We start from the raw sequence: 27,064 nt of genomic DNA, 5'->3' as shown, positions 1-27,064 counted from the left end.
AGAGCACACAGAGCCAGAGCTCTCCCTGTCACACACACCTGCCCTGTGTCTGCTGCAGGTGGTTGGGGCTATAAGAGACACTATTTTATAAATTAACATCTAAAAATAATTTTCAGGAAGTGTTTTCTCTGCTTGCTTTGTTTATGGATCAGTGGAACAAGACTGAGTAGGAACATACATCAAATCATCTCCAAGCCCCTGTAAAGCTTTTGCAGGCACAATCTATGATAAATATGTAACTGTTTCAGACAGATTGCAACTTAGGAAAAAGACACATCGGCAAGGATAAAAGAGATGAAGGGGGAAAAAAGGAAGATGGTTTATAAGCAGTTCTGTTTAAAACCAGTGCAGAGCTCTGAGTCAGGTATTTCTGAAAGAAGGCTGTCTTGTGGAAGAGAAAAGCAAGGACAACCATTGGGAAGCCTGGTGGGATCAAGAGAAGGAGGAAGGTAGGAGTTGTGAGGGCACCTACAGAGAAAAGATTATTCAACTTTTCCATTTTAGGATTTGAAAGCCTGCTTCAAAAATCAGTCCTTCCTAAATGCTCCCTGCCACTTACTCCCTGGGTGTCTCTGAATCACATCTGCCTCACTGAGTGACAAAAGTAACTTGTTATTACAGCCAGCACAGCACAGCACAGCACAGCTCACCACGCTGGGAAAGGGGGAGCTGCACTCAGTGATGTACATCAGCATCAACAACTGCCACCCAAGTGCTGATTTGAGATCCATTTTATCAGAGGATGACAAGGGATGGCCAGGGAACACAGCTTGAACTCCTGACAGCTCTCTGGCAGTGCTGAGAGTCAAAATAACCCACCTGCACTGTTTCCTCCCAGAGAGAAGTTGGTTGGGAAAAAAACTGAGCACTCTATCCAGTGCTGGGATTTTGTCAATGTTAAAATCAATCAATCAAACCAATAAGGTTATGGGTTATATAAGGGTACCCTGTCAATATTAAAATCAATAAGGTTAAAGTGAGGTTATGTATATAGACTTATTATATATAACAATCTTATTATAAAAGCAACATAAAATATCCTGAGTTGGAAGGGACCCACAGGAATCATCCAGTCCAACTCTGGTCTTGCACAGACATCCCAAAAATCCCATCCCTGGCAGAGCTGTCCAAACCCTCCTGGAGCTGTGGCAGTGCCCATTCCCTGGGGAGCCTGGGCAGTGCCTGGACCCTCTGGGGGAATGAGATATCCAATGTTCTATTTACCAACAGACACAGAGGTGCAGGGTCACTGCTATCAGCAGATCTGGGCACAGCTCAAAGCAGAAGAAGGAACAGGAGCTCTGTGCACACAGGGAATGCTGAGTTACTGAACTTGGCAGCACACAAGCACTTGAGAAAGCCCAGTGATGGGAATAATGCAGGCCAGATGGACACTCAGCAGCAGAGAGGAAACCTACTGCTGAATGGCTGAGGGGAGATTCTGCTGTCATACTGGAAAAGAAGTGGGGCTGGCTTGCACACCACATGCTGAAGTCACCGGTATATTTTGGGATCACTCAGATCTGCATTTTTTAAGACCTGCACATAATGCATATAAATCAATGCCCAGCAAAGGGAGTAAAAGGACTCCAAATGATTTTATGTCCACAATCTCACATGCCTGGAAGAAGAAAGTAAGGCTGGGAAAAAAGAAGAGTTGTGAGTGGCCTGAAGTGATAAGCCTGGAAAAACAGGGAAGAAAGGCACTGGCTGGCTATCAGCTCCCCCAGACATGGAGGAGGCAGCACTTCCAGGAAAGAAAGCAAACAGCTCCTGGTGATAGCCAGGTAACAGAGTCCACACACGGAGGAGGCTCGGTGAAGACAGCTGTCACTGTGATGCCAAAGTTGAGTGACAGGTGAGCTAAATTACTGAAAGAGGAACAAACAAACAACCCTCACAAGAAAGCCTGGCCAGGACAGGTGCTGGGGGTGGACACACCTTGAGCACGGAGAGTGTCCATCTGCCAAAGACACTGGGCAGATGGAATCCCTCCCAGAGCCACCTGTGCAGCCAGAAATGCAGCCAAAGCCACCTCCCTGCAGGCTTGTTAAGAAATCAGATTTCTGAGAGCTGGGCACTTGCAGTAATCCCAAAGGGAAAGCTCTAGATAACTTAAATTTCTCCAACTGAAATACATGTAAGGGAAAAGATGTAGGAATAAAGCTTAGAAGAATATTTGCAGTGTACAGCTCAAACACAACAGCAAGTGTCCTGCAACAAATGTGGTTTTTCCTACCCACCACCACTGCTGAGTAGTATCTATAACAAACATGCTGTCCTTAAAAGTTTGACTATGAAAGGTAAGAAAACCAGCAATAATCCTGATCCACAGCCATGCTGGACACTCCATAAATGCTTTCTGAAAGTCCAGCATGTACAAGAATGATCAGAGACCTTGTAATAATTAAAGAGTCAGACATGGACCAAGAGGATCATCATCAAGGGAAATGTGAGCTCTTCCCGGTAGGAAAAATAAACCATTGCTGGAATTCTCTGATCAAAATCAAATTCTTCCCAACCAAGAAGCTGGAGAAAGAGCAGAGAGAAGACATTCTCCTGCTAGAAAGAAACCAATTCAGAAATGAAAGAAAAGTGGGCAGAGAAAGGATTAGGCTGTGCAGCTGCATGGCAGGGCTCAAAATTGGCCACACAGAAGCTCTTAAAGCAGAGCTGACCTCAGATTAGTGCTCTGGTCTCCAGCTTCTGAAGTACATTATATGTTCCTTACTGCCACTAAACAGATACACTGGAGCTCTGCACCTAAAATGAACCACCAGAGGAGCAGGACAGTGTGAGTCATACTCCCCATCCGTGAATTTCTGCTGATGTTGAGGGATCTCAGTGGGCAAGTGGAGTTATGTTTAAGAAAATCACAAGACACAGCAAGTTCTCCTAGTTTAGCATCCATACCCCAGAGCTCTCAGGCAGGATTTCAGGTGTTTGTACTACCCTGACCAGCAAAGCCTTTGGACTTCCCCATGAAACTCCTTTCACAAGCACAGCTGCTCTGCTTATCATGTTTGACTTTCCAACAGTTTATCAGATTCAACCCAGGTTACAGCTTTTTCTTCACCACAAACAACCCATATACCAACATCTTGACACTTTCTGTTGACTACAGAAAATTAAAAGCACTGTGGCTCCATAACCACCCAACCTGCAGCTGCAGAGCTCTGTCCAAGCCATAATTGTTCCCTTAGAAGCTGGAGGAGCCCTCCCATAAACATCTAATTACTATTCACAGCGCATGCAAAGCAGAGCTAAGTTTCTTTGGAGCAGCCCCAACAGGCTTGATTTGAAGATTTCACTGTTCTTGAGGAGACCTAATTTGCATGACTTCAGAGAGGTCTCTCTGAAATGAGGCATTGCCTCTTTCCAGACACGGCAGGCAGGAGCTGGGCAGGGCCCAGAGCAGGTGAAAGGGGATCAGATTTGGCCAGACTTACATCAGCCACAGGGATGAGAGTGTCAGCCAGGTGACCAATGCGGTTCTTCCTGTACAGCCACGACATCAGCAGGATCCCCAGGGCCACATCAATCAGCAGAGACACAAAGATGTTGGCTTTCCTGCAGGCAGGGCAGAGAGAAACAGAGATAAAGGAAGGACAGTGTTTAATGTTTCAATGATAGTTGTTGGCTTTGCTTATGTAGCACCTTTAATGTCCCAGGGACGCCAGGACAACTCAGTGAAGAGGAACAATTTTGGAAATTTATCACTTCCACTGGTGTGCTGCTCCCTCTGTAGCCAAGCACAGCACAGGTTTGTTCAGCCTGGAGAAGGGAAGACTGAGGGAAGACCTCACAGCTGGTTACAGCCTCCTCCTGAAGGAGCAGCTCCAATCTGTGACCAGGGACTGGACCCAAAGGAACAGCTGGAGCTGTGCCAGGGGAGGTTTAGGCTGGATTTCAGGGAAAGGTTCTTCCCCCAGAGGGTTCAGGCACTGCCCAGGCTCCCCAGGGAATGGGCACAGCCCCGAGGCTGCCACAGCTCCAGGAGTGTTTGGACAATGCTCAGGCACAGGTGGGATTGTTGGGGTGTCTGTGCAGGGCCAGGGGTGGACTGGATGATCCCTATGGATCCCTTCCAACTCAGGATATTCTGTGATTCCATGATTCTAAACTCGAAGCCATTCAGAGCCTGCCACACCATGAAACCTTTCTTGGTATGGAGCAAAAAGGGGATTGAAGCTACAAAGAGGAATGTTAGACAGAAAGGTTTATACACACTCAGGGGGGATTTACCAATTACCAGCACTTGGTACAGCCACACTGAGATCAGATGGCTTTCCCAGACAAGGGAATAAATAGTGGTTTTGGGTTCATACACAGACCCAGAAGGGCTGCTGAGCTGCCCCTTCCTCACTCGAGTTTCTGAATGGAATTCCATGATGTGAGTTATTCAGGAAATCAGACTGAACAATCACAGTTACTTTCAGCCTTCAAATCTGCTAATCTATTTTAAGTGTTCCCTGGGAGTCTATTACTGCAGGATCAGAGAACCACAGAACAAGACTGGCTGTGGAAGAGCCTTAGGGCATCCAATATCTGTCTCAGATCTCTGCTCTGTTCCTCTCACTGTGCTGCATGTTTGCTTTTTCTCTTACACTTTGTTACTGTTCTAACAGCCTAAGTGGAGTTTCTGGTCTGCAGTTTCTGCACAAAAAGCTTCCCCAAAAGAGTGGGTGAAAGAGGGGAGCATTTAAACCTTTCTGCTCTTATGGAAAGTGTCATTTAACACTGATGGATGGCTGTGGTTGACAGCACCACATATAAAAGCAGTGAGCCTGTGGGAGTAGTGACAGCAAAGCACTCACACATGGGTGCAGGACATGTTTTTGGGGTGCAATATCCCAGTTGCCTCTCCTGGGCTAGGGAAAAAGGCAGGTATCTGGCCAAAAGCATAATTAACATATAAATATACAGATATATATGCATATGGATACAATGCAGAGTAAAGATGTGTAAACTAGCAGGGAGTAGAGCAACATGACAGGGTGCAGTGAGGACCTAGTGCTGTCCAGGCATGAGATCCATGGCTTGGGCTCCACACAGGAGACAGGAATAGAGCCAAGACACACCTCACTTTACATGTACCCCATACCTCATCAGCTGACTTTGGTTTTGAGCCTTCTTGTTGCTGCTGATGACCTGGAGGTGCTGCAGGCGATGTCCCAGCTGCTCACAAGTTGAGAGTTTGCTCCACAAGAAAGACAAAGGCCAAAAGTTCAGCACCCTGCAGAAACACATGGGAATGTCTCCTCTTTATTTTGCCATGCAGCAGGCAGGCCAGCAGCCAACATCCATGCAGAACAGTCAGTGTTTAAGTTAAGGTTGTGCAACCACAGCTGGTGATTAGATGTTAACGACTCTCTGAAAGGTTAATAAAATTAAGGCAGCCTTGCTAGACCAAGACATGAACACAACCCAAGCTCTCATTTGCACTCTGTCAACCACGTCTCACTCTTCCCAGAAAGCCACAAGGCAATCCTGATTCCAGCCTCTGCTTTTGGATACATTGCTGGGCTTGCACAATGCCAGGAGAGCATCTGATTTCCAGGAGAGCAGAGTCAAGTTGTGTTCAGTGCAACAATTAACTGCAGCACAAATCAGTTACTCATCATGGATCATAGGATGGTTTGGGTTGGAAGGGATCTTAAAGCTCATCTCACTCCACACCCCCTGCCATGGGCAGGGACATCTCCCACTATCCCAGGCTGCTCCAAGCCCCATCCCAACCTGGCCTTGGGCACCTCCAGGGATCCAGGGGCAGCCACAGCTGCTCTGGGCACCTGTGCCAGGGCCTGCCCACCCTCCCAGGGAACAATTCCTGCCCAATCTCCCATCCAGCCCTGCCCTCTGGCAGTGGGAAGCCATTCCCTGTGTCCTGTCCCTCCATCCCTTGTCCCCAGTCCCTCTCCAGCTCTCCTGGAGCTCCTTTAGGGCCTGGAAGGGGCTCCAAGGTCCCCCCAGAGCCTTCACCTCTCCAGGTGAGCAGCCCCAGCTCTGCCAGCCTGGCTCCAGAGCAGAGGTGATCACAAGTCTCCTGTGTGGTCTCTGTGTGGTGTGAGCCTGGTATAAAAAAAGCCATGCTCTCCATGCAGTTTATGCCCCTTTCCCCCTGCTCTTTTCTTTTATCTTCCACTTGATCCTTCTCTTCTTTTTTTTTTTTTTTTTTCTTTATTACTTCCAAATTCCTTTTTCAGGGTCTTTACTTCTACCTTCTCTCCACTGCCTTGCCGTGACCAGCATTATGTAGCTAACACAACATTTAGCATTTAATTAGGTTTCAAAGTTAACATCCACATTAAGCTTGTAGGGGAGGAAACAGTCACAAGGTTCTTTTCTTATGACTCAGAAGCAAAGTACTAAACGATGCTCAATTATTTTGGGGAGTTACTTTTATTACCACACCACCTATAAAGCAAGGACAGATGGTGATTTGTGCAGGCTGAAGTGACACAGTACTGGGTGCAGGGCTGGTCACAAAAACCACAGCAACACCAGGCATCACCAGGCAACACCAGGTTTGGTTTGGGGGATAAATTCTGATGTGGACATAATTTGGATCACTCCTCCCCTGTACACAGAAGTACACTACACCAGTCAGTGCAGTTGTTGCACTATTTTCACACTGTTTCATTGTTTTTTATTACAGGTCCAGGAATCCACAGTCACTTTTAGTCACTTCACCTGCTCTCCTGTGCTGCTTTGGCACAGTCTTTCAGGTTACATTCATTTCACACACCACCATTATTTCTTGTATCCTGCTTCACTTTGGAAATTGCACAGCTGCTTGGGTCATTACTGAGCACAGCCTGGAGATGGATGTTTTTGCTATCTGTGTGTGCCTTCCATGGATTTCACCTGGAAATGGACCATGCCAGCCTGTGCCCAGCAGGAGATGCCTCCAGGACAGGCCAGGATGGGCACCCTGGGGTGCCCCTGCTATTTACACAATTCACACCCATCACAAGGGTTTGATTCCTCTAAACCCTGCTCAGTCCCCTGGGACTGCTGTCCCTTTCCTCCCCACATCCCCCTGAGCCCTTTGAACCCCACTTTGTGCACAGTTTGTCAGCTCAAGGACCGGAGTGTTGAAGCCCCCCCGCTTCCCCCTCCCTCACCATTCAAATTTCAGGCACATTGGGTTTGAAACACACGCACTGTGCTGTGAATCATTCTTAATTTGAGGTCTCCAAGTTACTCAGCTCTGTGCTACAGCCTCCCACCTTGGAGACAAATGAATGCACTGTTCTTCAGCTGCCTTGTCAGGGGAGGGACCTGAGGCTGTGGAGAAAAGAGCAAAGTGCAGGGGAGGGAGAAGGGGGTGACTGCTCTGGCCACTGATCACACACACACCTGGGCTCACAGATTCACCAAGACACGAGAGCAGACGAGTTTTCCCTTCCGATTATGCCCCAGCTCGGTGGTTACAAACTCTGGTGTGGCAAAACTTGACTAGAGCAGAGAGAATTGCACTTGAGATGTAAAGGAGGGGAAGGAGGAACGCTCTACCTGTGGGATTATGTACAGATGGCTGAAGGTGAAGAATTATGGGTCAAACACCAGCTGCCAGACCCTGTCAGCTCAGGGAGAAAGCAGCAGCTCTGGGGCCTGGGCTGCACTGGACATTCACTGGGTGATAGGCACAACCTCTACTCTACTCACATATTTCCTTTGGAAAGGAAATACCTACACATGCTTATTGAAATAAAAATACAAACATACTGCAAAAAGCTCAATAGAGCGGCTGCAAGATGTGCTATGGGAAGTCTCCTCTCTGTGAGGACTGAAGGAGAAAGCAAAAAATATTCCTTGCGTGGTCTCCTACCCTTTGCACATCGACTGTGCATTGCCAGAAATACTCCCACTTGTTTGCCACGCACTATATAGAACAATTTTCAGAAGTTCAATGGAAAACTATCCAGATTAAAAAAAAAAAAAAAAAAAAAAAAAAATATCCAGTGACATTGTGTCATTGCATTATTTAAGCAGCAAGAGATCTTTGAGGTATTTCCAAATATATGGAATTACAGCAATAAATTAACATAAAACGACTAAATCTTGATTTTCCAATTCAGAGGAGAATTTTCAGATATGAGATGAGAAGCAATTTTTCCAAATCTGGATCACATGCAAATATTAAGCTCCATTAACCAGCTCCATTGTGCAAATACACAACAGGGGCATATCCAGCAATCCAACAATCCCCAAGCCTCCCCAGCTGTACTGAGCACTGGGGAGGCCACACCTTGAGTGCTGTGTCCAGTTCTGGCCCCTCAGTTTAGGAAGGACATTGAGTGCTGTGTCCAGCTCTGGCCTCTCAGTTCAGGAAGGAGGTTGAGACACTTGAATGTGTCCAGAGGAGGCAACAAAGCTGGTGAAGGGATTGGAAAACAAACCATATGAGAAACGACTGAGGGAACTGGGGGTGTTTAACCTGGAGAAAAGGAGACTCAGAGGTGACCTGATCACTCTCTACAACTTCCTGAAGTTGGTCTCTTTCTCCAGGCAGCAACTGACAGAGGACACAGTCTCAGGCTGTGCCAAGGGAAATACAGGTTGGATATTAGGAAGAAGTTTTTCACAGAAAGAGTGATTAAATACTGGAATAGTCTGCCCGGGGAGGTGGTGCAGTCACCATCCCTGGATGTGTTTAAAAGGAAACTGGATGTGGCACTTGATACCATGATCTAGTTAGAGGTGTTAGGGCTGGGTTGGACTCTTGAAGGTCTCTTCCAACCTACACATTCTGTGATTCTGTGATTCTGTTTCCCACAGAACAACTTTGTATCACATTTCTCACTGGGGTCCAGCAGCAATCCTGCAATGCCTAAACACAAATTACACTGCCAGGCAAAACAGAACCGGGTTGATGCCACATCACCTACCTGCTCCTGCAGAGCCCAGAGAGCAGTGAGAGCAGCAGTGTCAGCAGCATGCAGGCTGGCACAGAGGCCTGCTTCAGCAGCTCCACGATGATACTGGCCTCCACCCCATCCGACTGCCAGTGGGTCAGCTTGACGGGCCCCTCGTCGTACCTGTCTGTCATGAACAGCACCTGGCTCCTGGCCACCGTGTCAAAGATGGCCCAGAGCTTTGAGGAGTCCTCTGCCCCCTGGCCAGATGTGTCCAAAGGGGGGTGCAGATGGGAAAGCATCACCTTGCGCTGGTCGTAGTAGACCAGGATGATTTCCTCCTCCTCCTGAGGGTTCTTGGAGTGTTTCTGAAGGGTGGAACAGCTCCAGAATTTGCTGTCTCCCTCTTTGCTTATCTGGATCCATGGCTCGTGGCAGAATATGGTCCCAAGGTCTTCCAAGAACTCACTGAGACTCTCTTCTTTCTCCTGTTTGCTGTTGCTCCATGAGCCAAGCACTGAAACATTGACTTTAGTCACACGTTGAACTTCCCCCAGGTACTGCTTGACCTGGACAGGAATAAAGGGGAAGTGCACCACGGCCAGGATGACAGCAGAGTTCTGCTCCGAGATCCAGCGGCCGATCAGAATGCCGCTCTCTGCTGAGGAGCAGCACGAGGGAAAGAACACCTTCAGTACCATGGCAGTGCCCCTGGAGGGACGAATACCTGACAATAAACACAGAAATTAAACCTGAGGATGGTGAGTAAATGCAAGGAAAATCCAAGCTGGCCAAAGCCACCAGAGAGGAGAACTAAGGATGTTTGAAAATACTAAACCCAACCACTTGAATAATGACATTAGTGACAGCCAACAGCCATACGCACATTCATGAGGTTCCTGATGATCTACAGTCTTTGAAGTGAGGGAAGGTGAGCCCAGAGTTTCCCAGTAAAGCCCTTCTCCCAGTCCTGGGAAGATCTTTCATGGTGGTACAGCCCATCAGAGCAGCCAAGATCTGGAATTCACCCAATCTTAGATCTTGGATCCCACACTGGATGTGCTGGAGCACTTCCTAAAGAAGGGACCACACCATGGTGCCTCTGGGGAGTGTTTCCTGCTGCTACCAACAATCAAACTCTGCTTCATGCTGTTCAGCCTCCTTTACCACCTTACAACCCAGAGCTCTGCTCTGCAGCAAACTCACAGAGCAACCCTGATCTCCTCACTCAGCTCCTCCTGCCTCACCCCTCTCATCTGGAAACCAACACAATCACTTTGTCAAAAGGGACTACAGCGATTAATTGAAGCAGTTTTAATTCATTTGATTCAACAGCCTAAAAAAGGAGAAGCACCTCTGCTTTATTTTAATGCTTTTCTCCCCATCATTAAGAACACATCTCGATGGCCTTGGGAGGCTTTTCCAGCAAGGAACTTGGAGGCAGCCGACAGCGTCTCTTTAAATAAGGTGGAGGTTTCTAACAGGAATGTGATTGCAGTAAGGGGGGCGCTGGCGCAGAACAGGCGGCGCCCGCTGTCCTTCCCCGTCCTTCAGCGCTTTGTTGGGGATGTGAAAATGAAAACTCCCTCCGCAGCGCCCCGGGGCTGCTCCTCTGCCAGGGACCCAGTCAGCTGGAAAGGGAACACAGAGGGTATTTACAGCACGGAGAGAGGATGGGCAGCAGGAAGGGCCTGCTGGCTTTGTTCTCCTCTCCCTCAGTAGAGGAGAGCTGAGGCAGTGAAGCTCAGCACCTGGGAATTTCCTACAGCACGGAGGGATGGAGGAGCAGCTATGGGGAGTGATTAATCACTCACAGTTGGGGACTCCCCATCCCTGAAGTGTCCAAGGCCAGGTTGGATGGGCCAGGAGTGACCTGGGACAGTGGAAGGTGTCCCTGCCCATGGCACAGGGTGGAATGAGATGGTCTGTAAAGTCCTTTCCATGTCAAACCATTCCATGATCTGTGATTCCTTTGAGATCCTCACAGACTCCAGGGCTCTGAGGTTATCCCTCTGGTCAAACAGGGAGAAATGAAGTCCCTCTGTGGCCTCCAGATCTTGCTGGGGTTGGAAGATCTCTGGAGCAGTGAGGGCTTCCAGCACCTTTGAACACCGTGCTTCCAACAAAATCCCTCAGGAGAGGGAAGCCTTGGGACGTCCTTTGCAGTTTTGCAGTAAAAGGGAAAATTCAGTCCAAGGAAGAACATCAAAGACAGCTCCATGGTGTTTTTCCCATCAAAGGGAGGAGAGTTATTGCTACAAGAGACTCTCAGTGTCTGTGCACAGCTGCCCTTAAAGATCTGTCCATCCACTGGACATTTCAGAGAGGAACTGCCAACTGACTCTTCAGACACACATTTTTCACTGAGATTGTTTTTAAAGACAGCCACAATCCCCTGGGAAAATTTCTCATGGAGTAGAAACACTTCTCATCCTTATCTTCTCTAGTTTGTGGGTTTTTCCTCTTACACCTTCCCCAACTTTTTAAATTGACATAGTTTAATGCACTCAACTACTCTGGCTGTAGCTCAAATGATCTGCCCTTTGCCTGCTGGAGACATGGAAGAGAAGATTCTGATATGATTTTTCAGGCTGTACAAAATATCTTGATCGCTGAAAACCTGCCTGATCAACTATTGTTATGTTAATGTGCCTCATATTCCCCAATCCACGACTTGTCATGCATCCACCTCATTCATTTCAAGAGACTGAAATATCAAATGTCATCACAGTCAACTGCTTCACTGCTGCCAATTTTAACAGAAAAATTCTACCAATGCTCACGCAGCCCCTGTTTATCAAGTGCCTAAAATCTTCGAGATCCACCCATTTCTGCTGAAAACATCCATTTTTCTCTGAGAGCACTAACGCAATGATCTCAGGTCACCAAAAAGAACAAAATAATAAACAACATCTAAAATGTGTTCATGCAACCAACAAACGAATACAGGATGCCGGGACTGATTAATTCCAGAATTTTTGGTAGAAAAGAAAAGGTGAGTGGCAGGATGTGCCCCATGTCTCATCCCAGAGGTTGTGCCAAGGGGGACTGATCCCACAGCAGACCTAAACCTGAGCATCCCATGCTCCTTGCAGGGGGGTTAGGGACAAGATATTAAGAATCATAGATTTGTGCAATTGTAAAGGTTGGAAAAACCCTTTAAGACCATCAGGTCCAGTCATTCTCCCAGCACTAAACCATGCCTCAACTGCCACATGCACTTTTTAAACACTTCCCGGGCTGGAATTCCACCCCTGCCCTGGCCAGGCTGTGACTTTGCCTGACCAATGCTTTGTGTGAAGAAATTCCCCCATCTATCCTACCTATATACAAATTAAACCTCTCCTGGCACAACCTAAACCTATTTCCCCTTGTCCTGTCCCTGTTCCCTGGGAGCAAAGCCCGACCCCCCCTGGCTGTCCCCTCCTGTCAGGGAGTTGTGCAGAGCCACAACAGACAGAACTATTAAAGCTGGAAAAGACCTTTAGGATCACCAAGTTCAACCATCAGCCCAGCAGTGCTGTGTTCATCACTAACCCCTGTCTGCAGGTGCCCCCAGGGATGGGGACTGCACCCCTGCCCTGGGCAGCTGTGCCAGGGCCTGAGCACCCCTTGAGTGAAGAACTTTCCCCTGTGTCCAATCTAAACCTCTGCTGGCACAACTTGAGGCTGTTTCTTTCATCCTGTCCCTGTTCCCTGGGAGCAGAGCCCGACCCCCCCTGGCTGTCCCCTCCTGTCAGGGAGTTGTGCAGAGCCACAAGGTCCCCCCTGAGCCTCCTTTTCTCCAGGCTGAGCCCCTTTCCAGCTCCCTCAGCCTCTCCTGATGCTCCAGCCCCTTCCCCAGCTCTGTTCCCTTCCCTGGACACGCTCCAACCCCTCGGTGTCACGATGGGCCCGTCGGGGCCTCCCCGGTTCCCGGCCCGTTCCTACCGCCCGCTCCGCCGCGCCGCTTCCGCCCGCGGTTGCCCGGAGACGGCGCTGCCGCCGGTTGTGCAGCGGGACGGGCCCGGCCGGCTCCACTGCCCGCCGCCCTCGTTCCGCGGTGCCCCCCTGGCTCCCGGCTCCCGGCCCCGCGGTGCCCCCCTGGCTCCCGGCTCCGCGGTGTCCCGGCTCCTGGCTCTGCGGTGCCCTGGATCCCGGCTCCGCGGTCCTCAGGCTCCCGGCTCTCCGCTCCCGGCTCCGCGGTGTCCTCCTGGCCCCCGGCTCCTCGATGCCCTGGCTCCCGGTCCCGCAGTGCCCTCCTGACTCCCGGCTCTGCCGTACCCTGGTTCCCGGCCCCGCAGTGTCCCGGCTCCCCGCTCTCCCGGCCCGTCAGGCCCCTCCAGCCCCTCTCCCGGCTCTCCACTCCCCAGGCCCGTCCCGGCGCCTTCCCGCGGGCCCGAGCGCGGCCTGAGGCGGGCGATAAGGACGGGCCGTGCCCCCCGCCCGGCCGGGCTGGAGCGGGGCCAGGCCTGGGCTGTGCCTGTGGGACACTGCGGCTCCATCCCCAGGAGCTCAACTGCCCTCACAGCACCGCGTTGTGCTCTAGAACCAAAATAGAGGGGCTCCGGTGTTCTCATGGGACCCTCCTGTCCCTCATCCCACAGGCCAGGCACTCCCCTTTCCCTGTGGGACCCCCTTGTCCTTCATCCCTAAAGCCCAAGGACTCACCTTTGGGACCCTCCAGACCCCCATCCTGACCGCCCCAGGGGATACCCTGAATTATTAAAAAAAATATGGATATTGATCTAACACCAATATCCAACTATGACAGACAAAGACTCTCTAACAGTTTAAAGTTAGAAAGTGTATGTTTATTATGGCAGCGTGTGGGATCGCTCCCAAACACACACCACAATTTACAGATGGTCACAGGGTCTTTTATGTACAGGAGTATTGAATACCCAAAACACAAATGTACATTCATAACTCTGGTACATCCCATTCCCCAATCTGTACGGTAATTAGCCAAAAAGCCATTAAACATGGGGAGTTTATTATTTGAAATGGGTCGATGGTCTTTTTTATGAGGTGGGGTCCCAAAATGATGAAGAAAGATTGTCTTCCTCAGCTCTGACTTTTTAACCTTTTAGTGTTATGTGACAACCGAATCCTGTTTTTCCAGGACTGTTTGATTTATGATTGTATTGTATTGTATTGTATTGTATTGTATTGTATTGTATTGTATTGTATTGTATTGTATTGTATTGTATTGTATTCATGGGGTCTATTGGTAATTTGATGGGTCCCATGATTTATCAGTTCCTTCAATCCGGCCTCTGTTAACAAAAGGGAAGCTTAGCTATCTTACCTCAGCAATATCTATTTTAACTAAAATCCTTAATTCTTCTAAATCAATGCTTCAGCCCGGCCCAGCAGAGCCCACGGGTGCCAACAGGTGCCCAAGGGTTTGTCCTGTGTCCGGCACTGGGCTTGGGACAGGAGATTGGGGAGCATAAGAAGGTCTCACATGGAAAGGGAGAGCAGGTGCAGAGGTGGGGATGGGCTAGAGAAAAGGTTTGAGGTTTTATTTTTGTTGTTGGACGCCACAGAATTGGGAATGAGATGGGGGAGATTAGGTCTTCTGAGAGGGAGCTCAGCTTCCCAGGATGGGACAGGCTGATTCCCTGTCCCTGTCCCTGCAGACCACACAACCCCACTCCTGCTGTGCCCCACTCTGCAGGGACAGGGCTCCTGGAGGGCACCACGAGCTGTCTCTTGTGTTCAGCGCCTGTTCCAGGGACAGGAGGGGCTAAGGCCCTCTCCAGGGATCATTTAGGATTGAGAGGAGGTGACTTGGGACATCAGCAGAGCCCGAGGAGCCGTTGAGCTCCGTGCCCAGACCGAGGGCTGGGACAGGGAGGAGAACGTGCCCGTCCCTGTGCAGGCACACCCTGCCCGCCTTCTCCTGGCCCCTGCTGATAAAGGCAGCGGATTCTGCTCTGAGCCCTCCTCTCCGGAGGATAAAAGGGCAGCTCCAGCCCCAGGACGGGGGCAGTGTGAGGAGTTCCACGTTTCCATATGGAATTCACTCCGTGCAGTGGTTGCTGCTTCCCTGTAGAGGTCAGGAATGCAGCACAGAAGGAGTTACTTCATCTTATCCTTTTCCTGAAGTCTGCTGCAGACCCAGTGCTGTTCTCGGATTGCAAAACCCACTCTAATAGCCTGAGAATGAATTCGAGCAGACCAGTTGGCTCAGTCATGCCAGGCTGGACAGGGCTTGGAGCAACCTGATCTCAGGGCAAGGTGTAGATCTAGGTGATCTTTAAGGAGCCAATCCAAACCATTGATTCTGTGATAGAACATGGACTTCTGGCTTGACCTCACCCCTCTGGCCATGGTCTGGCATCAGGAAGGTGGGACCATGGCACATCAAAATTGCATGGAGAGAGGAGAAATATTTATATTACCTTGTAAAACACACAAGGAATTGAGGGTGTGCCAATGCAAGGTACCAATGCAAGACCAATTCTGAGTAGCTGGGTCATCCTTTACATACTGTGGTGGGTGCAGAGCTGGTCTAGTCCTGGGGAAGCTGGGGGCCATCAGGCAGTCAGGTCTGGGGCAATGTCCCATCCCTGCAAGTGTCCAATGCCAGGCTGGACAGGGCTTGAAGCAACCTGGGATAGTGGAAGGTGTCTCTGCCATGACATGGTCTTTACTCCCAACCCAACCCATTCCATGATTCTGTTCCATGAATCTGTGAGAGCAGTGGAGCTCTCAGCCCACCAACAGATGCACAGCTCAGTGGGACTACAGTGGAACCATGCCCCCTCCCCACCTCTGTGTTTGGTTGGGCTCAGTACCCAATGATGCCCCAATATTAGTGGGTCTGTACGGGGGCCTCACACAATACTTAAAGACTTTGACACAGTTCTCCAGTGTATCTGCCACAAAAAGGTGCCCAGAGGAAGAGCAAGCCATGCCAGCAGGCCTCTGCAGCCCTGTGGACACCAGGCAGATGGGAGCTCCGTGCTCTGGGAACAAGTGGACCGTGCGGCGCTGCTCGTCTGCCACCAGGATGCTGCCATCCCTGTCCACACACACCCCAGCAGGGTTACCAAACTGGTGTCCGTACTTGCTGCTGAGGGAGGAGGGGAGCTTGTGGCTGCTCACAAAGACCTTGACGTCTCCACACTCCTCACTGACCACAAAGCCTCCCCTGGGAACGGGACTGACGTAGCGAGGTCCCTGCAGGTTGGGGACAGACTGGACACTGAGTGTCCTGCAGGCGTGGTCCAGAGCAAGGCTGTGCACTTGGCCTTGGGCATAGTCTGCTACCAGGATCTTGCCCATGGAGTCCACTCCAATTCCCCTGGGGGAACCAACCTTCCTGATCTTTATCCATTCCTTCTTGGAGAGCCTGGCGTGAGGGTTGAAGATCCAGATGGCTTCATTCACCATGTCAGCTACAGCCACCATTCCCATCCTGGTCACAGTCACGTCTTCTGGCAAGAAAATGCTGCCTCCCTTGCCCGTCTGCTGGCAGGGCAGGGCCTGCAGTGTGTGGCCTGTGCTGCTGAGGACGTGGACCCAGGGAGAACTCTCAGCTGTCACATAGATAGAGCCATCCAGGGAGCAGTGGATCCCACTGACACCCCCATAGCAGCTGCCAGTGGGGTTGGGAATCTGCCAGACCAAGTCATCCTGGCAATAGTGGAGGAGGTTCTTGATGTTGTCCAGATCTCCACACAGGCTTTTGGCCTTATCTGCCAGCTGGTGGACTTGGTGCTGGCTCACCATGCCCATGCCACGCTGGCTGTGCAGCAGGGGGCTGGCTGACTGCAGTGTGGTAAATGACTTCAGCTGGAGGCTGTAGATGGTTTTCAGAAGCTTCTGCTTTAGCTGGCTGGTCTCTACCGTGTAGTCCATGACAAAATCTCTTGTCCCTGTGTGGGGGAAGCAGTTAGGACCATGACTCTCCCTGCCTGCTGCTATCTCTGTGGCCAAGCTGTGGTGTTTGTTATCTGCCCAGGGTCAAGGTGTTGGGGCTAGTCTGGGTTCACTTCATGCCAGAGAGACTGTCACTTTATTGCCAGGTAATTATGAAATAAAGACAAACAAGGACCTTGGCACAGAAATGAAAAGGTCACCAAGCTGGATCTGCAGCTGGAGGAACAAGCCAAAAAGGTCCAACAGCTCAACTGGTATCAGATGTGGCCTGAAGGTTTGTATGTGAAGGTGAGCTCTGTGTGTCAACATATTGAATGTGACCTCAGACTCTCCAGTTCCTGAGATTGTGGCATTTTTCAGGTCTTTAACACTTGTTACCCCTATTTTCTGTGAGCCCTATCTCTCCAAACCAAGCTCAATCCATGATAACGCTTGAGTCACTCAGAGTGACAATTCCTCAACTCCCACATGTCAGATGTCAAACGTGGCCAGTGCATGTCTCTGCTCAGGGCAGCCCCTTTCCCATCCAAATAGTTTCATAGAACCACAGAATATCCTGAGTTGGAAGGATACAAGAATCTTGGTTGGAGTCCAACTCCCAGCCCTGCACAGACACCCCAACAGTCCCACCCTGTGCATCCCTGGGAGTGGTATCCAATTATTCCTGGAGCTCTGGCAGCCTCGGGGCTGTGCCCATTCCCTGGGGAGCCTGGGCAGTGCCTGAACCCTCTGGGGGAAGAATCTTTCTGTGATCTCCACCTAAACCTCCCCTGGCACGGCTCCCTTGGGTCCTGTCCCTGTCACAGAGAGCAGAGATCAGCAGAGATCAGTTATTTCTGAAGTAGCCAACAACTTGTCAGGAAGCAAAAGGGAGGTTCTGCTCTGAAAGATACATTCAATCTTCACCATTTCTTTCAGACAAGAGAGCCACCATGAGAATCCAAATTTCTCTTTTCACACTCTCCCTCTGTTTCAAAACCAGGCAGCAATGGGAGCCCAACTTTGCTACGTTCTCCCCAGGCCTGGCTGGAGCATGGCTTGTAACACACAGCCAGGAGCTGGCAAGGGAAACGTTAAGAGAAATACGACCTCATTAAAGCTCCTGGAGAGGCATAGCTTTACTTTGCTTTAAATGTGATTATAATTTATATTATAATGGGCACACCTGGCTGTTTTGAATTGTTTGCCAGCCATCACTCCACTTTTATTGCCCCATGTCCCCATGATTGCCTGAATCACATCCCTTATGGTGCTCACCAAAGTGACATTTCCCCAGACCACAGCTGAAGGAAGCTGAGGCACACGGTGCCAAATGGTCCTTCTCATGTGCAAATACTACAACTATCTAAAAGCCATCCCTGAATAATTGCAGAGTTACCTAATGCAAATACACAATGGTGGGGATGAGCGAATACAGAATACCAATTTCTGCTGTTTGGGGCCTGGGAACAGCATTTCCTTCCCCATGGTGGTCATGCCTTGTGTCTCCAGCAGCAGAGATCTGCTGGGTGGAAACAAGCCCTCCATATCCCAGGACTGCTTGTCAGGATCCTCCTTCAGAGCTGGACAGAGTCCTCAATCCAGAAAACTGGATTTTACAGCTGGGGAAACTGAGCCACTGCCACACAGCCCTCATCAGGAGCATCCACCTTGCTTCCTGGGCACCCAAAGCTGCCATCAGACACTTGGTGGTGTATCCTGAGCCTAGCTTGAGCTGCTTGGGGTCCAAACCTAGAGGAGGGCTCTGACACTGTCTCCCACACAGCTCAGGCCAAGCACCTGTGGATAAAAGCCCAGCACCACAGATCTTTTTTTTACCTTAGTCCTGCTGTCCTGGGGGCTGCCTGTCCTTCCCTGGCAGCGCTGGCCTCCCACTGGCTCTGTCCTGCTCCCTCACCTGCCCCAGGGCAGTGGGACCCAGGGATGTTGTGTTGTTAGTGACGGGTGATTGCCCTGAAGTCTGGGTAAACACAAGAACTCCCTGTGCTGACAACCAGAAGCAGCAAGACAAGGGCTGAACCACATGGTTTTTACTCTGTGCTGGTCTCTTGCCCAGAGACACAAGGTGCCTTTCCCCCAGGATCAGTCTGTGTCCCACCTGCCTGCTCCTGCCAGAGGGAGGACCCAGCTGCATATGGGGGATTTGGGGCTTTTCAAAAGGGCTGATTTGCTGCTCCTCGCTCTTGGGAGCTGCTGGGGTGGGACAAGGACACCGACATGGTGAATCAGGGTTCCTCATAGCTTCACCACTGCCTCCCCTTGTGCCCCAGCCTGGGCACGGTGCCTCAGTCTCCCCACTTTCAAAAAGGAGATTAGTGAATTTTGCCATGTCAGGCTTTGAGGTGCAGTGATGGAGAAGCATCTCTAGAAGAGACACATCAACGAGGAATGCTGGAACAGCCCCCCTTTCCATCTCCACACTGCTCAACCCAGGCTCCCCACAACTGGACAAAACCATGCTTGGAGTTGGTGGTGGCATTTATTAATTCTGCCCCAAAAGCTGAATTAGCAAGAGCAGCCTGCAAGGGGATGCTCAGAGCCTGCCCTTCCTCCCTGGCAGTGATTTCTGACAGTGCTTCCTGAGAGTTCCCTCTCTGCCTTTGCCTGCAGTGAGCTCAAACCACCCACCTTAAACTGGCAAAGTCGTGAAGAAGTTTGTGTCTCTTCATTATTCAGAGTGGCCAAATGTAAGTGAAGTTTTGGTCAGACTCAGCCACCTTTTGGGATATTTGGAGGAGCTGCAGCTGCTTTGTTGGGACTAAGGAAGCAGGTTGGGGTCCATCTGGCTGCAGGAGCTGTGGGATGGGGATCTGCCTCCAAAGCCCCAGGGCTGGCTGCTTTTCTCACCAGGTGTTTAAGTCCCTTTTGGTCCTGGATCAATGTATCCCTGAACCTCCCAATGCCTGCCTCAGACCCAGCCAAAATTACAAAAATAACTTGACATGACAAGCGCTGGGGCCACTCCATCCGAGCCCCAGCAGGACGGGAGGCAGCTTCAAAAACCATCTCCCAGGGCAACGGGATTTGACCTTTTGTTTCGCTGTTGTGTGCTCCATCACCAGGATAAACAAACACAGCCTGGCCCTGGGGCTCTGCTTCACCTTTCCAGGACTGTGGCTCTGTCACAACCTGTTGGGAAGCCACCCCAGACCCCAGGAGAGGCCTGTGACATGGCAGAGCCCTGGCACAGCCCATGCTCTCGCCAGCACCAGGAGCTGCAGGGCTCAGGGACGTGGGCATGGTCAGCCTTGCTGCTGCCAGAGATGGACCAAGGCAAAGAGAGCTTGGGTTCAGTTCAGGCTTTCCTGAAGCACATTCCTTGTGGGTATGACTGGCAAACTTCACCCCCTGTGGCTTTTCCAAGGGCAGCAGCTCTTGGTTGTGTGTCCACAAGGAACACACAAGCCCTGGGAGACAGGGCACATTACAAGTGTGCAGGAGATCCCACAGGAGAAGTCAAGGCCACTGCCCCAAGTCACAGAAAACAACCCACAATCATCCACTGAATATTTCCTCACCTAGAGCACAGCTCTGTGACTGGGTAAAGTGTGGTGAGACCTGAAATTCCACAGCGTCAGTCCAGTGTAAATTGTGGGGCTGCAAAACCCTCCTGTGGCTCCTGCTGGACACAGAGCACTCCAGCCCCAGTAGAGGATCTCAGCAATCCCCAGCCTGTCCTCACCACTGTCAGGGCAAGGAGGCTGCGGGCAAGGCTTGTGGTGCTTTGCTGGGAGCCAAGGGGCGATGAGAGGACAGAGCAGGGATGGCAGAGGGCTGGACACCGAATGGTCATTGCTGTGTGCGGACACCAGGCGGCTCCGTCTGTCCGAACAACCGGGAATGATTGGCACTGAGCATTGGACAGCTTAAATGTGCCGTGTGTGTGTCTGTGTGTCTGTCTGTGTGTGCAAGGGAAAGTCGTATCCCAGGACTGTGGAGCATCCACTGCACATCCACACACAGAAAACACAATCCCCAGCCTGAGCAGAGTCTCTGTCCTGCCTGCACTCCCCCACTGTCCAGGGAATGCCTGCAGTGTCCACCTGGGGACGTGCAGGGTCTTGGGGACACTGGGGGACACAGCTCTTGGATTCTGGTCCCCCACACAGATTAAGACTGGGCTGGGGCTTCCTAAACTTGGTTCCTTGGAGGTGAGAGCAAGAGCTCAGCTCCTCTTCAGGCATCACAGAAATCCCTCCAGCAAGGAAAGCTGTAACTACTCTGGTCCCTAAAAGTGACCTGGCTCTGTCCTCTGGCCAGCATGGACACCCCGGAATCCCTGTTGCTGGCTAGATAACCAATGGAAAATATTCTCCAGAGTCTGATAAGGGCTCAGCTGATGCCTCAGCTTCTCCCTTTCTCCCTCCTCCTCAGCAGCCTCCCTTGCTCACAAGGCTCACAAGAGGATTAGGGAGTTAATCCTCTTTGGGACATCAAGCTCCCTGTAGAGCCTGCTGGAAAGGGCCAGAAGCTGTGAAGCTGAGTGGGGGCCCTGCCACAGAGCCCCTTTCCTGCCAGGAACAGCCCTGTGGGTGAATCCCTGTCCTGATGGCAGCACCCCATTGCCACCCCCTTCTCCACCCGAATGGGGTACAAACCTACAGGGCCATGGAGCTGGTAATGGGTAATGCTCTCACCAGGCTGCCTCAGTCCACCCCATCCTGGCCTCTCCACCTGCTCTGGAGGGCTGGTGGGAGGAAAGAATCATCCTCCTGTCCTGGCAGGGAACAGCATCCCAAGGCTGTGCAGGAAGTGGCAAACAAACAGAAGATTTCTGCAAACACAGCTCCGTGCTCAGCCCACTGAGGAGGATGTCCAGGAGCTCTGTAAAATCCCAGGGGCATGGCTATTAGTGGAACAAAGTGATGTGCTGGAAACATTCCCTTGTGGATGGCACTGAGCCAATTTGTCTTCCATGAGGGATTTCTCTGGCTCTTCCTCTGGAGAGGGAAGGTGCAGGCTGGCACTGCTGGTGTGCCACAGGCTTGTGGCCATTGGCTACAGGTGGGCAAGAAAACACCTGAACCTGCACCTTCTGTTCCCACTTCCCACCCAATCCACAAACTGTCAACATCCTTGGGTACCCTGTACTTAAAATCAGGGAGAAAATAACAGTGGCTGAGTGCTTTGAGTCTCCGAGTCCTGGATTTGAGGAAACTATGTGGGTGTTTTGGCTTTGCAAAAGTTACTGCCTGGACTGGAGGAGCCAGGGCTGCCCAGGCACAGTACCCAGCTGTGCAGATGCTTCTGGGTCTTCAGGAAGCTTCTGCCTTGCAGGAATGTTTGCTCCTTCTCTCTGAACTATTTGACCTTCAGCATGTTCTCCTGCACCCCTGGCAGCAGTGGGGAACACGCAGCTGCAGTGCCCTGGTACCACTTGGCACCTCCTGTGCTGCCCCAGTGCCAGCAGGGATGGGCCCCTTCCAGGCAGGGAAGTGGGCAGGAAGGCAGGAGCTGATCAAACAGCAGCAGCAGCACTTGGGATCTCACCCTGCCTTAGCCTGCAAAGCCTGAGGGAAACCTTCTCTCTGCTCAGCTTGGCTGCCTTTGGAAGCATCAGCCCTGGTGAGACCCAAGAGCACTCTGCTCTCACCCAGGGCACTGCTCTCACCCGCCCCTGCTCTTTTAAGTACTTAAACCCTCACTGCTTCCCTCCCTGGGCCTTTGATCCAGCTCCAAAGCTAGAAAGGTTCTGCCCTGGGCAGATACCCCAGGGAAATGATCCATTCACAGGCATCCAGGAGCAGGGAAAGGAAACCTCCAATTGCAGTAACAGATGGGGAAACGCAGCAGGGAAATTTTGCAGCCTTTTGTACTGTTTTTCCAGGGAAATTTTGCAGCTTTTTGTACTGTTTTTTCCAGGGAAATTTTGTAGCCTTTTGTAATGTTTTTCCAGGAAATTTTTGTAGCCTTTTGTACTGTTTTTCCTCATTTAAAGCTGAGGAGATGGGGATAGCTGCTCCTCCACACTGGTTACACTATGGGGGGATGAAGAACACGGCTGCTGCTGGAGCAGATCTGGAGCTGCAGTCTCAGGGACTGCTCTGCACTTCAGTGTTTGTGGCTGATGGGGGTTGAAGAGTTCATGCAGGACTGAAAATACACCAGCAGTGTTCCTGTCAGAGCCGGGGGACAGTCACCAGGGCACAGAGAGATGGCTCGAGGCAGGGATGCCACCACAGTGGTTATGGTGGAGAGAGTGGTGAGGAGCAGAAGTGCTGCTGCCACAAACAGCTGGGAGCACAGCATCCGAGAGAAGCCACAGGCAATGTGTGGAGTGATGCTCCTGGCTGCCTCTGCTCCTGTTCCTCCCACAGAGGAGCTCCCAGGAGGATCAGGAGGAGTTGCTGTTCCTCCCCAGGAGCTGCAGTCTGGTTGAGAGCAGGTGGAGGCCCGGGCTGGGCTGTCCCTTTGATCAGCATTGCCCTGGCAGATCAGCCCCTGCCAGGTCTCAGCACATCTGTGCTGCTTCCCCCGTGTGCTCCCAGCCCTGGGGGCAACATTTGTGCCTCAAGGGGAGTCACAGCCTCCCCTGCTTGCTCCTACTGTGCTTAAGCTTCCAAGGCAAGGGAGGAACAACACTGAGAAGAGGTGTGAGGAACAGACAAAGTTCTCCTGGCACTGTTAGTACCTTCCAGGACACTTTACTTGGAGCTCCCAAGAACAACACCAGTCCTTACTTAAGTTAATGGGGAAACTACCCCCTCAACATGCAGTCATTTGGCAGAAAGAAAACCTTCCCAGCCTTTCCCCAGGTGGGTTGGGACAGGCCCTCTTGAGTGATGAGACCCCCTTGGGGACAATTCCTGATTTGTCTTCCCAGCTCCAGAGTCCTGTCAGTCTGGTACCTTTCCCTGCCCTCAGCTCACAGTTAAAGCTGCCCTGTCACTGCTGCAGGGCCGGGTCATTGCCTCCCTCCTGCCACAGATGGAGCAATTCTGCTCCAGGTTGTCTTTGCAGCTTCACATGTCTGCTCAGAAATCTCCTGGCCGACCTTGGCCCTTCTTGAGCCCACGTTTGGTAACTTTCCACTGCTCCCAGCTCTGGCCTGCCCACCTTGGGGTAAGAGAAAACTGGTTGTGCTGGGCAGGAACCACTTCTTGTCCCCAGGTGGTTCCACCTGGTAGCCCACAGTTCCGAGTGAGTGCCCACCTGCCCACCTGCTGCAGGTGGGGCCTGGGTGCCCTGGCACAGTGGGGTGACCTGCAGTCACCTTCCTGCTCATCTCAGCCCCTGGATTTGTGTGGCCCCAAACCATTTGGATCTCCACCACCCAGCTGAACGTTGTGGGGTGCAAGGGGTGAACTCCCCCTGGAAATAAATGCGTCCCCATTTCTTGGTGTCCCACCCAGCACCTGCTGATGCTTGGCAGCATCCAACTCTGGACATGGCATTGGCTCTACCACATATTTCACTTGTGGGCAAACCCAAGGGAGTTTGCAGCTCCATCACTTGGACCATGGTTGCCCTGCCAGGCTGGAGTGCAGTGGGAAGAAAGAGGTGATGCCCACCACAGCTCCAGCCATCCTCCATGGGGGTGGGTGACTCCTGGGACTCCTGATGACTGTATCTCTGCAGTGAATGTCCTCTTCCAGCATGGGATCAGCCCCCAGATTCTGTCACTGGCCCTTTGCCACCAAGCTGGGGAAATCTGGGGACTGCACTGCATTTTCAGGGGTCTGCTGGGGAAACCTGGGGACTGCACTGCATTTTCAGGGGTCTGCTGGGGAAACCTGGGGGCTGCACTGCATTGTCAGGGGTCTGCTGGGGAAACCTGGGGACTGCACTGCATTTTCAGTGGTCTCTGGGATGTTCCCACCTCATGCTCAAGGCTCCCTGCTCACAATGAGCAGCCTGACGTGACGTCCTGCCACCCTTCCCCAGGAGCTCTGGTCCCATCCCTGTGTCCCGGGGTGTCTGCTTTGCCCCTGTACTCTCTCTCCTTGCTGTGGGCCCTGGCAGGGCGTCCAGCCAGAGCTCCCAGTCACACCAGCTGTGGCTGGAAAACTGGTTGGCAATGCAGCAAACCCACCCTCCGTGTCCTCCACTCCCAGCTCCCCTGGGGCCATGTCCTTGTACCAACAACCTCCTCTCTTACAAGGAACCTTGGGATCTGGTTCCTTCCACTGCCTTGCCTGAGATAAGCCTTCCCTCAGGGTTTGTTTATTAGGAAACTTCCCTCCCTCCCAATCCCTGAGCTCTCCATTGCTCTTGGAGCTGGAGGAGAAGGAGCAGGAGCAGCTGTACCCACCTGGGGTTAGAAACCCATAAAAATTGTGCAGCTCCATTGACCAGGACCTGCTGGGCTCTGAGCTGTGCCAGGGACCTGCTGTGACCCCATATCCCCCCAGCCCAAGGAGCAGGGGAGGGATTTGGCTGCATCCTCCACCTGTTGATTGGGAGTGGGTTTGGATGGCAGGAAAATGGGGGGGACATGCAAGTAGGGTGAGTGTGGTCAACCATGGCCAAGAACGATGGCTATCGGGGTGGTCCTGCGTGTAAAGGGGGGGTAATGGCTCACTATCAGATGCCTTTAGGGTGACCAAATAGCCGTGTAATGGGTCCTGTGCTGGAGTGGGCTGAGGGCCCTGGGGCTGCAGATTGCAGCCTGGATAAGCCACCCTGGTAGTTCAACTCCCATCCATTATTTAAATGTAAGGGCAAATGCTTTCATCTTTTCAGCTGGAATGGGGCCAGCAGCTCAGCCACCTCCCTGATGGCCTGCAGGCAGGAGTCCCTGGGGAGGGGACTGCCTTGAACAGCCATGACCGGGCAGAGAGGGGAGCCATCCCTTCTGTGGGGTGCTACCAGCACCCCTGGGGACAAGGGGCAACTGGGGACACGGGATATGCACCCTCTCTCTGCTCTTCCCTGCACCAGAATCCAGGGTCTGGTGTTGTGGTCCCAAAGCCCAGCCATGGGAGATTGTAAAGGAGATGGAAGGCAAAGGCCACATGTGTGTGTGCAGGGAATTCTGCAGGAGCAAGTAGTGTCGTGATAGGAGAAGGGGAATGACTTCAAAATGAAAGAGAGGAGGTTTAGCTTACAAAGAAATCCTTCCCTGTGAGGGGGGTGAAGCCTTGGCAAAGGTTGCCCAGAGAAGCTGGGCACAGGTTGCCTCATCCTTGGAAATGTCCAAGGCCAGGTTGGATAGTGGGATGTGGGATCCCACTGGGATAGTGGTCAGTGTCTCTCTTCATGGCAGGGGGTGGAAAGAGATGAGCTTTAAGGTTCCTTCTGACTCAGACCATTCTGGAATTCTGGGATTCTATGAATTAGGACACCCCTGGCTTCTGTGAGGACATATCTCAGCCTGACTTCTGCTGTCACACACAGTGGGCAGCCCCCCTCCCCAGCATGGGACAAACCACTGGGATCCTGGTGTTGATCCAGCAGAATGAAAGAGTCACCCACATAAACACAGACCACACTCATCCAGTGCCAACACCCAGCCACATCCTGCTGCTGGCTCACCTGGCACCTCAAAAACAGAGACTCTGCACTAGGAACTGTGTCATGAAACTGCTGCAGGATCCACGCAGAGCAGGCAGAGCTCCCAGCAAAGAACAAAGCAGCCAGCAGCAGCTCCTGCTTGGAGGTTTTCCCTTTAATGGTTTGGCTTTTGTTTTGTACATTCGTAAAACTGTGAACAATAAATACTGTGTGATTGGCCCCCAGCTTCCACTTCCCCCCCCCAGCTTTCTGCAGAAGTGAGGGACACAGTGAGTGACACAGGGAGGGATGCTCTGCTCACAGCATGAGCACCACAGAGCTCTGGCAGCAGGCTGGAGTCAGTGTCTGGGGACAGAGAGGTGACAGTGTGCAGGCAACATCTCGGCTAAAAAGGGGTGAAAGGCAGCACTGCCTGGTGGTCTGGGTGTGGATCTCCTGCTGCAGCTCAGGGCTGGTGGTCGCAGACCTCAGTTACCCGTCTGGTGTCCTGGGCCTCCAAGGTGCCCACATTCACATGGGGATCTGCTGGAAAATATGGCATGATGTTTGGAATGGGGGAGAGATGGGGTTTCCAGGTAGGCAGAGAGACCTACAGGACTTGTTGTTCCTCAGAGGAGGTGTGGGCAGGGAAGGATGTAATGAGAAAATAGGACTCCAACTTCCTGGCTGTGCCTGTGAGTTTTTCCTGCAGTGATTGAGGTGAAGGTCCAGGCATGGAAGAAGAGATGGTGAGGGGGGAGAGTAGGGAGCCCTGAGATATGGGAACAGGAAGGTGCTGGCAGGGGGGTGTGGGCTGCCAGGGCAGTTGGGGAGCTGGGGACAGGAGGTGACAGCAGGCAGGGGGTGACAGAGGGGCACAGGATGGCAGAAGAGGCTGG

The 27,064-nt window shown here is 51.8% G+C and overlaps 1 protein-coding gene across 2 annotated transcripts in view; it reads right to left on the bottom strand.

Annotated features, from left to right (window-relative positions):
- PIGQ (phosphatidylinositol glycan anchor biosynthesis class Q) overlaps window positions 1–13,212 on the bottom strand; it is a 29,399-nt gene extending 16,187 nt beyond the window's left edge. Inside the window, exons 1-4 of one of the 2 annotated variants that reach the window (XM_083872709.1) lie at window positions 13,125–13,212; window positions 8,895–9,588; window positions 5,105–5,236; window positions 3,450–3,570 (exon numbers count right to left, since the gene is read on the bottom strand). In XM_083872709.1, coding sequence (XP_083728835.1) covers window positions 3,450–3,570; window positions 5,105–5,236; window positions 8,895–9,562 — 921 coding nt within the window. In that variant the 5' untranslated portion in view covers window positions 9,563–9,588; window positions 13,125–13,212. The other variant, XM_083872710.1, reaches the window with a different exon arrangement.
- Between the last annotated feature and the right edge of the window lie 13,852 nt (window positions 13,213–27,064).

This window comes from Zosterops lateralis (assembly GCF_965231275.1).
Source record: "Zosterops lateralis genome assembly, chromosome: 15".
In the NCBI taxonomy this organism is placed as follows: Eukaryota; Metazoa; Chordata; class Aves; order Passeriformes; family Zosteropidae; genus Zosterops; species Zosterops lateralis.
The sequence above is the reverse complement of the archived record's forward strand: the minus strand, read 5'-3'. Positions and strand labels throughout refer to the sequence as shown.